Raw genomic sequence first — 11,425 nt, forward strand, 5'->3', positions numbered from 1 at the left:
TTGATCAGAGTTCTGCGTATAATTTTTGTATAAAAAAAAAAAGCACCCAAGTCTGAAAGCTGTGTTCTAAAAGGTCTTAAAGTCAATAATTTACCCATAGTTAGTTCAGAGACAGCGTTACATGATAATTAACGTGGGTTTCCGAGAAGGTGAAGAACTAAGAGTAAACTAAGATGCAGGGTTGGAGTTAAATGGTAAAGAAACAACTATAAAAGGAGATGCAGAAGGTCCCTTAAGAGCATAACCAAAACCCAGTTAACAACAGAGTTGGAGAAAAATGGGGTCTCTAATGGCCTCTGCAACTATCACTCTTGCATTTGCCATAATCCTTTTCAGCCTCCCATCTGAAACCTCCGCCAACCACTACTCCTACTCCTCTCCTCCACCTCCCAAGAAACCCTACCACTACCCTTCTCCACCACCACCATCACCCTCACCACCACCACCCTACCACTACCCATCTCCACCACCACCACCAAAGAAGCCCTACAAATACTCATCACCACCCCCTCCAGCCCCCACATACCCTCACCCTCACCCTCACCCTCACCCCTACCCTCACCCACACCCAGTGTACCACTCCCCACCACCCCCACCACCAGTTTACAAGCCTTACCCTCACCCAGTTTACCACTCTCCTCCACCCCCTCCTAAGAAGCCATACAAATACCCTTCCCCTCCTCCACCGGTGCACAAACACCCCTACCCTCACCCACACCCAGTCTACCACTCCCCACCACCCCCACCACCAGTTTACAAGCCTTACCCTCACCCACACCCAGTTTACCACTCTCCTCCACCATCACCTCACAAGAAGCCTTACAAGTACAAGTCTCCTCCTCCTCCGGTCTACTCTCCACCTCCACCCCACTACTACTACAAATCCCCTCCTCCTCCTTACCACTACTAGACACCCCTCTCGCTTCACACCACATGGTATTCAAATCCTTCCAACATTTTCCTTGTCTTTTTCTTTTACTGTTGAGTAATCTTTCATTTCAAACAAAAGATCTGTGTCTGTCTGTCAAACATTCTCTTTTCCTTGTTGGATTTGTGAATTCTTTTCCTTGACGTGGACTCACACACTGTATACGTGTTTTTTTGTAGGATCTTAAATGCGAAAGCCGTGGACGGGAAAGTCACCAAGAAGTATAAATGTTTATCAATTGTTTAGAGAACTGTGTTTACTTCAACAGTCGTTATGCTTTTCTTCTATTATTAGACAGTTGTGAGGCTTGTGTTCTGCATGTGTCTACACTTGTCTGAATCTTTTGTAATTTTCAAAGTCTGCTTTATCAACCTCACCAAATAAATTATTCCTTCTCAGTCCTCGGATATTGTATGTATAATGTTATTAGTCATTTGATTTCGGAAGCATATTTTAACAGAAAAATCTGAACTTTGAATAAAAGTAAAATAATAAGTATCCTATGTTAACATTTTCGTGAGTAAAAAAAATTGCTTTTAGTTTCCCCCTTCAGTTAAGTGTCTCATGTTTTCATCATAAAAAAATATATATCCAGAGATTTCTTGACGTGAACAAAATCTCCTTGATTGACGCTGGAATCCTGCTTGAGTGTAATAATTTAATCTGACACATTTATTTGTAAGTAAAAATTTTGGTTTAAGTTTAAGTTACAGACGAGTTGATGAATAAAAATAAGATTTATAAAATATTAATAGTTTTAATCACTACGTAAAGACAAAGTGTTTGTGTGCGTTTTTGGCCCAATCTGTTTGATTGACCTTCCTGTGCCTTCAAGCTTGAACCAATAGATTGAACAAAGTTTTCATTGGAGAGTTTTATTCCCAGCCATTTGTCTCATGCCTCACACTATTATTAAGCAGATTTGGCTAGTGTGTGTGTTCCATGATCTTAACGTATATCAAGTATATATGTGTAATAAACATTTTCAAGGCATCTACAAAATATCCAGTACATTATTTTTGGGTTCTAAATTGTGATAGAGCTTAACCATTGTAATACACTCGATCACTTTTATAAAAAAGTAAATTTTAAATTAAATTTAACTTTACAAAACAATTTATAAAATAAATTTTATGTTTATATAAATTAATTTTATTTTTAGTTGATATAAATTTCTAACACATCTTTAATCAAGATATATAAATATTTGAATATTATCATTGGACATTAATAAAGGATTTGATAATAATTTAATAATAAATAACAAAGTTTTGTAAAAAATATTTTTTAATTTATAATTTTGATATCATGTTAAAAATAAATTTTTAAGTCCAACTCAATCTAATTAATTTGTTAGATAAAATTTATTATACTTATATATTGTTGAAATAAAACTTTCAAGAGATAAAATAATAAATATTAATAAATAAGTGAGAATAATAAATCTATTTCTGAAGAAAATTGAACAAAGTCCGAATTCACTTATCAAATATCAATATTTCAACATGGCTACTAACCTATGTTTTAACTATACCTTTTTTTTTATTAATGAGTTGTTTAAATTATGGATATGTTATCTTATGCTTAATTTTAAGATTTAAATAACTCAAAAAATAATTAATTATATAAACAATTGTCTCTAATTTTAAACCAATCAAAATTATATAGGACAATAAAATAATATTAATATAATTAAACGATTCATTGTGTATGCTCTAAATTGATCAATTTTCGGAGGAACTTAAGATTGAAAGAACAATCTTTTTTTCACATGACTTCGTGTCTAAGCTGTTGACGAGAAGGTACAAGCCAAACGAAGCATAGAAAGGAAAAATATTTATTGTTAAAATGTAGATTCACATTTTATACAGATTTAAATATTATTTTAGTCCATATTTTTATGCAGTTTATTTAATTTGATTTTTTTTTATGTTCAATTTGATTTTTATTATGCTAAATTATTTTGAATTTCATTATGTTTATTGATCACGTTTAAATTAACAATGACAAAGTCACATTATATTGAATGTTTCAACTATATGATTATATGTGTTTTGTTTAAATAAGTATCCATTTTAATTAAATTTGTTCAATTTAGTTTCATCATCCATTTCATCACCTTCATTCTCTATTCCATGATCTTTTATCATTGTCACCATTACCACCACCATTGTTGTTGCTATTACCACTACCACAACCACATTAGAACCACTGTCACCACCAAACTAAATCCACAATTACCACTGCCACATTAAAATAACAGTCACTTAGAACCACAATACAATCACCATCACCTCACTAAAACCACCACCCCCACGACATTAAACCCACCAACAACAACAACACTCATGGTGGTATAGATTTTAGCGTGATGGTGGTGAATATGGGTTTAGAGTGGTAATGGAGGTGGTGGCATCGATAATAGTGGTGGTGACGGTGGTAGTGGTGAAGTGTCATGAAATAAAAAATGAAGATAATAAAGGAGTCCATGGTGAAGGTCATGATGAAGTAGATACTCAAGGCTTTTTTGTATTTTGGGATTCTTTAGAAGTTGAATTTGTATAAATGGGTTCATTATTTTTTTTTTTTTGCGAAAATTGGTCAAGTCGTAACATTGGAGGTGAAGTCGTCTTCCCCCTGACCGATTTCTTTATTTTTTTTTGTCGAAAGTGATGTCGTACTATACTATAACGTTTTTTCTTTTAAAAAAAGTGAAGTCGTCGGTATGCATAACGACTTCACCTTTCCAATTTTTTTTTTTTGTTTTTTATTTATTTTTTTCTTCATAATATATGAATTTTGATTATTTTTTTAATTTAAATTTATTGGAAAAATAAACAGTAAAAAAATCAATAGAATAAAAATTAACTTTAAATTAATATATTTTAAAAAAACAAATAACTTATAAATTTAAAAAACATTGATAACTTATAAATTAATAAAAAATAACGAAAACTAAAAATTAAAAAAAAAATAATCAAAACAGTTAAATTGAAAAAAAGGAAAAAAATAAGGAAAAGTGAAAAACTAAAAAAAAAAATTAAAACTAAAAAGTTAAAAAAAAATGAAAAGTGAAGTCGTCATGATACGGTACGACTTCACTTTTCAATTCTACTAGTAGACGTTGTTATAAAAAATAACGATATTATTTTTTTTTTAAAAGAAAAGCAAATCGGCTTGGGGAAAACAATTTCACCCTGAAAGTCGTCCTCCTCAACAACGATTTGACCCAATTTAAAAAAAAAAAATCAACGGATCCTATTTTACAACATTTTTTTCAAAAAACACCCTTAAATACAAAAAAGCCGATATCGAAAATAATGAAGTAGAGTATGAAACTAAATTCAATAAATTTAACTAAAATATAAATTTATTAGAATAAAACACAAATATTCATAATTAAAATAGTCTAATCCACATAGTATAATTATAGTCTAATTTGGACACTCTGTTATTATCAATTTATACAACACTACCAAAAATAATAAAATTAAACATAACTTTTCGAAATAAAAACCAAATCAAACAACAAAAAATGACTAATTGAACAAATTTTGAATAAAGATCCATTACAATAATGTATAAATTTAGACAAATATTATTTTTGGTCTTACTCAGGTTTAAGACTCTGAGCCTTACCCACGTGTCGCTTTGCATGTTGAGCCTCACCACTGCATGCTGCCACCTTTCCATGCGTTTTCAATTCACGCTTATACCCCTGCCCTACACCGCCATGTACTCTCCAATATCACCCTTCGAAGGCTATAAATGTAATTACATATTTACTGAATACAACACCATAAAAGCGCGAAGAAGAGCCGAATTAGTAGCAGAGAAGGCAGAGGTAGCACGCGCAGACATGGTGGCAAAGCGAGGTCATGCCCTCACGTGCTTCGTACGTCTTTCACTCTTCCTCTTCGCTCTAACCCTAACTTCTGCTCGCCAAACCACGGTTCAAGACATAGCCAGAAAGTTGAAGCTCGAGGACAACCAACTTCTGCGAACGGAGAAGAAGTTCAAAGTCTTCATGGAGAATTACGGGAGGAACTACTCCACAAGGGAAGAGTATTTACAGCGTTTGGAGATTTTCGCACTAAACATGCTGAGAGCGGCAGAGAACCAGGCGCTCGATCCCACTGCCATCCACGGCGTCACGCAGTTCTCCGATCTCACCGAGGACGAGTTTCAACGGCACTACACCGGTGTCAATGGCGGCTTCTCGTTGAATAATGGCGCCGGCGGAGTGGCACCGCCGTTGGAGGTGGATGGACTGCCGGACGATTTCGATTGGCGAGAGAAAGGGGCTGTCACCGAAGTTAAAATGCAGGTACATATATATGATAAGTTTAGCTTTAATTTCTACGAAGAAAATTACATTTCAACTAACTACAATTCATGATTATTATGATTCTTTGAAGTGGTATATTTTTTGTTTTCACTAATTACTAATTCTTTGAAGTATTTAATATTTTATTTTATTTTTAGCTAACTGATTCCAGCTATGAACAATTAGTTAAAATGTCACTATTAAAAAATAAATTGGTAAGAAAAGTGTATGGGAAGAAAAATTGGTTTGGCAATAGATTTTTTGCAGGCGTAACCTTAAGAAAGGTTTTATAGGTCCTGAAGATTCTTAAGTTAACAATACGTTATGATTATTTGTGATCAGAGTTTATAACTGTTTTCCTTTTTTAAGTGAAAGTCTTTTCTAAACTTAATTCATCTGTGTTATGAATATTCCATTTTTTGAAAACAGGGTAAATGTGGATCATGCTGGGCGTTCAGCACCACGGGATCTATAGAAGGAGCCAATTTTATTGCCACCGGAAAACTTCTCAATCTCAGTGAACAACAGCTCGTAGACTGTGACAGCCAGGTACTTATAAAAATATTTCTGTTCAAGTTCAAGGATTGTTAGATGCATATCTCTTTATAACTTGCTTTCTTCAGCGCTTTTCAATGCATAAATGTCACAACCTTTATGCATCCCGATTCATTTCTGAACTGGGGTTTTTCTTTACATGAATCCACTTTGCCTTTACACTTGTAAATTTTGCCCCTGATAACTTTTTTGTTCAATTTCTGTTTCCAAGTGTGACATAACAGAAAGGGCCACATGTGACAATGGCTGTAATGGAGGTCTTATGACAAATGCCTACAAGTATTTGCTGGGGTCTGGTGGGTTGGAGGAGGAGTCTTCATACCCCTACACAGGGGAGAAAGGTGAATGCAAGTTTGATTCAGGGAAAGTAGCTGTTAGGATCACAAATTTCACCAACATTCCTGTGGATGAGAACCAAATTGCTGCATATTTAGTGAAGCACGGTCCACTTGCTAGTAAGTCCTCGTAATAAAACAATCTTTAATGTTTAATGCTAGTACTATATCTGTATGTCTTAACATTCATGAACTTTAATGTGTAGTTGGTCTGAACGCAATTTTTATGCAAACATACATTGGCGGTGTGTCATGCCCTCTCATATGCAGCAAGAATTGGCTGAACCATGGTGTGTTGCTTGTGGGATATAGAGCAAAAGGGTTCTCAATTCTGAGGCTTGGCAACAAACCATACTGGATCATCAAGAATTCGTGGGGGAAGAACTGGGGAGTAGATGGGTATTACAAGCTCTGCCGAGGGCATGCCATGTGTGGAATGAACACAATGGTCTCTGCTGCAATGGTCGCCCAAACACAAACACCTACACAAAGTTATGCTTCCTATTAGCTACCTCTTCTGCTACGTACTTATGCAAACACAAGTATTTATTTTCACTCTAGCTACAATATGAGTGATGTGAGCTGCATCTTTATATTAACCTCCCTCTTTAAGTAAACTTTCATGTTACTGTAGTTATGAAATATAAATGTGATGTATGATAATGTGTGCACTATCTATAATAAGTAAGATCTTTATAAGATGAAAACGGAGCATACCATGTTAAGAGTTATCTCTCTGCTATATGACAAGAATTGTGCAATTTTGAAATGTGGGAAATTAAGCAAAAAAAACTTCCATTGCCGAGACTTGAACCCGGGTCTCTCAGGTGAGAGCCGAGTATCCTAACCAACTAGACTACAACAGATTTTGCTAAAACTGTTATGATGCACAATGGTGTTTTGTAACATATTAATTGTGTAGTTACAAACATGGATGGGAAAGTAACGTAATTAAATGAAAATTTGTTAACTTCATTAAATTAAATTGAATATTAATGAAAAGAAATAACTTTAAGGACTTAGTTGTGGTCTAATGAGTATGAGACTAGGACTTATACATGGAACCTGCAATTACCAATGATGATAAACTTCACAACAACACTATTTTCATTTTCATCTAGCTGCACTTGCACTACTGAAATAATAAACTTTTCCATCTCCCTGCGCTTTCATTATTGAAACAATTTTTTTTTATTTTCATGATACCTTGAGCAAAATATTTCATGATACCATGTTGTGAGTTTATATAATACATCATAAAATTTAAAGTTGTCACTTAATTAAATCAATAAGAGAGGGAAATGTGTTTTAGAAACTATAAGAAAATGAGTTAGGTATATTTTTCCTATAAATGAAAAATAAAAAATAAAATTAGAGCTTATAAATTTCATTATTTGATTTTAGAATCTTCTAGAATAATTAAATATTTCAATAATTTCAACATTCCGTTGTAGTCTAGTTGGTTAGGATACTCGGCTCTCACCCGAGAGACCCGGGTTCAAGTCCCGGCAAGGGAATATAATTTTTGATGTGATTAGACTTAATGGAATTAAGTTGTAATGAACTTTAAAACGTATTAACATAAAATAAATTAATTAAGATGACAATTTGTGTGATCCTAAACTTAAAATAAACATTATTATTCACGAGATAATACGTGTTCATTTATTATATTTAATGTAATCACCTTTCAAATAATTTTCAGGTCATTTTAAAGTAATGAAAATATTAAATCGATTTAATAGAACTTGAACTAAAGATAAATATTGGAAACAAAACAAATTAAAGTCCAAAATATAAGACCAATTAATAATAGTTAAGCTTATATAGATTTAGTTAATTTATTTTTTATAATATAATATATATATATATATATATATATATATATATATATTAGTTTATTGTTTCTATGTTATTTTTGTACTTTTAGTTGACTTTTATATTTATAAAATATATTTTTTAAATAAGATATATATTAAAATATAAAATTATATTTAAATTCATCAAAGCAAATAAACAAATTGCTTTTGGAAAAAGTTTGAATATGTGCATTAGTTTATCATGTATGAATTTTATTTTTCAAATAGTAGCATTTGCTGTAGAAAATAAAGTGAAAATAATATATTTTGTTATCTAAAATTAATTAAAATATTGTTGGAAGACATTTTCGTAATCTTTTGTCGATTCATTAATTCTTTAATAAAAAAAAGAGCTATTTAATGTGTTTGATGGGCCATTGAAAAGTTTTCGTTTCTATAACAAATGTGTTTCATTTTCAACCATTATTTAAAGTTTTATTCAAATTGGATCCTTTTCAAATCTCTATTTCATCGTTTAATGAGTTGTTGAAAAGTATTGTAATTAATATATTACGTATCTCTACCCCGATATTTAATGCATCTGAGTTTCAATTATTGAAAAGTCTTTTGAAGTATGTATTTAGCATTGTCACTTTTGTTTAACATGAAAATGTTGTCATATCTTTTAAAAACATTTTAAATAATAAATAAAATATTTGTATTTTAATTTCAAGTATACAGACTGTGAATTTGTTCTTGAGTCTTTAGCTATATATATCTGATAAACATTAATTAATTTGGCATATTTGTTATTATAATTATCAAAATAGGTTGAACCTGTGAGTCAACTCGGTCCATTACATATTTGGTTTAGGTCAAGTTGAGTTGAAAACTTTTCACAAATTTTAATAGGATTGACTTTTGATTCGGTTCACTAAGAACTCGGCCTACCCGAATTGAACCTATGATAAGTTTGGTTGATTCACCAACCCGCAAATAAAGGGTCATATAAGTGTTTTTTGTTAAGTTGGACTTTGCATATGAATCAAGTTAGGTTGTTTCTTTTAGCTAGCACATGGATAATTTGTATTTTTGTGATTACGGTTGTATTTGGACGGTATTACAGTTTATTCAGATTTTAATTATAATTATAATTTAGTTTTGAATGAAAAAAGTAAAAAAAAAAAGAAATTGTATTTCATTTTTAAGTAAGTGAGCTCATGAGTTAATCTGTTTAACCCACCAACCCGTAGTGGGTCGGGCTTTGTTTGAATTTTTTTTGGCTCACTAATAAGTGAGTTGGGTTAGATTGACTCACTAAGTGATCGATCTGTGGTGGGTCGAGTCAGATTACTCGTTTTGATAGCTATATTCGTTATTACTAGTGCAGTAAAAAAATTTGGTCATGGTTATTTTTGCTTTATGATTTTGGTTTCACATATGAGTATATACGAATGAGGTAAAAAAGTAGTCTTTCTACCTTAGTACCGAGACAAAAAAGGTCCACATCATGTTTCAGTTGTAAAAAATCAAAGCATAAAACTATTTAAAGTTAAAAAAGTTTATAAATTGAAGGACCTATTACCTCAGTTGTTATTAGAACCAAGACATAAAACCATTTAAAATTAAAAAATTAAAAAAATTGAAAAACCTATTGTCTCAAGTGTTATCAAAACCGATACTAAATATAAAATTTATTTTTGGTTCGTCATTTCATCGTGATTTTGATTACGACAACATGTATTAAGCTTCGGTAAATAGGGCAATCGAACCACAAGGGTCGATTTAAAAGAAAAAAGAAATTGCACTAGTGTATTGTGATTGTTTTTGTCTTTTTAATTGTTGAAATATATTTTATATTTTAAAAGTAATATATTTTATATTCTTAATTTATTATTGTTGAAACCTATTAGCTATTATTATACAATTACTTGTATTTTTTATATTTATTAAATATAAATTTTAGTTAATATAACGACCTAACTAGTTTTCATTGATGATTAATATAAAATAACTATGTTGTTACCCATGCGATGTATCTACCAACAAAGGTCTTGCTAACTAGTTATATAGGGCACTGATTAAAAATAATTAATATGCATTGAATTTTATTAAAATTCATAGTTAATTGTGATATTAAATGAATTTTGACCTAATAATTATTAATATAGTTTTATTTTATTTAGATGACAAAAATACTCATAAGTGTGGTACAACCGTGTTTAATGTTTTATTTAATGTCCACTAATAAAAAGTTAAAAGATAATTAAATAATAAAAATAACTATATTTTAATGCTGTTAAAAATTAAAATATAATTAAATGTAAATTTTTTAAAATTAATAAAAAAATCAACAAAAAAATAGTATTAAACATCTAAAAATTTTACAAAAGACAAATTGAGATTTCATTGAGTTTTCTTTATTTGTCGATAATTTTTTGTAACATTTATGTTAACTGAACAAAATCTTCTATACTAAATAAATATATAATATTTTAATATCTGAAATTATTAATTTTAAAGACATAAAGTTAATGATATAAAAAATTTAATTATTGAAACACTTATTTAAATTTGTATTTTTAAAATATTTTTAATAGAGACCTTACAAATTTTAAATTATTTATTTTATGTTTAGAAAGTTAAAAGATACTTTTATCTATATAAAATCTATTATATAAATTTATATTATTTTAATTGATAAAATTAATTATTTCAATTTTTAATATAAAAATAACAAATTCGAAAGATCATTATTTTAACGTTCATAAAAACGACCTGTGTAGAGCACCGGTCGAAGGAATAGTTATTATTATAGAAATGATACAATTTTGTATTATATTGAATAGACACAGACTTTAAAAAGATAAACTAATATAAATTATCGTCTCCATTTCAATATATTTATTTTACTTTAAAGACGTGACACGAAGAAACGTGTGTGGTTCTTACGAGCTGAACTTTTGCCTGATTGTTATGACCTCAAATGACTAAAAGCCCCTCAAAATGTTTTTTCAGTTCTTGTCCACCTTCATGTCATGAAGGGTTGGTGGAGGGGCATTGTAGTCATATTGTATTACACGTGTATAAATAATAAACAGCAATAATTTTTCCAAACTCTACCATGTGAAAACAAATATTTTTCTAAAGGCTCTAAAGGAAAAATTTATGATGCGCATATATTTTAATTTGGATACATGTACTTTATAATATTTTATGGATAATAAAACATTTAATTTATAAAATAATATCTGATAATAATTTATAATCTTTATATTAATAACACTTATATATATTATTTTAATTTGAATTTAAACAATAATAATTATATATTTATTATATTTTTAAAAATTACTTTACATGTTTTAATATATGTATATCATGTATATATTATATTATTTTTAAAATATGTATCTAATGTATGAGGTATATTTTGTATCCACCGTGTATCATAAGATAATTTTGATTATTTATAATAATT

General features: G+C 30.1%; 2 protein-coding genes and 2 non-coding genes across 4 annotated transcripts; 3 read left to right on the plus strand and 1 right to left on the minus strand.

Annotated features, from left to right (window-relative positions):
• The first annotated feature begins 228 nt into the window (after window positions 1-228).
• LOC114192214 (extensin-3-like) lies at window positions 229-1,361 on the plus strand. Its single transcript, XM_028081858.1, has 2 exons — window positions 229-936; window positions 1,108-1,361. Exon 1 carries the CDS (start codon window positions 278-280, stop codon window positions 908-910), a length of 633 nt encoding a protein of 210 aa, XP_027937659.1. The 5' UTR covers window positions 229-277; the 3' UTR covers window positions 911-936; window positions 1,108-1,361.
• A 3,299-nt stretch (window positions 1,362-4,660) lies between these two features.
• LOC114190430 (probable cysteine protease RD19D) lies at window positions 4,661-6,846 on the plus strand. Its single transcript, XM_028079308.1, has 4 exons — window positions 4,661-5,255; window positions 5,685-5,804; window positions 6,022-6,265; window positions 6,352-6,846. Exons 1-4 carry the CDS (start codon window positions 4,662-4,664, stop codon window positions 6,651-6,653), a joined length of 1,260 nt encoding a protein of 419 aa, XP_027935109.1. The 5' UTR covers window position 4,661; the 3' UTR covers window positions 6,654-6,846.
• Window positions 6,847-6,938: 92 nt separating this feature from the next.
• TRNAE-CUC lies at window positions 6,939-7,011 on the minus strand. The gene has a single exon. It is a non-coding gene; the product is annotated as a tRNA-Glu (tRNA).
• A 578-nt stretch (window positions 7,012-7,589) lies between these two features.
• On the plus strand, window positions 7,590-7,662 carry TRNAE-CUC. Its single transcript has one exon. It is a non-coding gene; the product is annotated as a tRNA-Glu (tRNA).
• Window positions 7,663-11,425: the final 3,763 nt, after the last annotated feature.

Source organism: Vigna unguiculata, chromosome 7 (genome assembly GCF_004118075.2).
Source record: "Vigna unguiculata cultivar IT97K-499-35 chromosome 7, ASM411807v1, whole genome shotgun sequence".
In the NCBI taxonomy this organism is placed as follows: domain Eukaryota; kingdom Viridiplantae; phylum Streptophyta; class Magnoliopsida; order Fabales; family Fabaceae; genus Vigna; species Vigna unguiculata.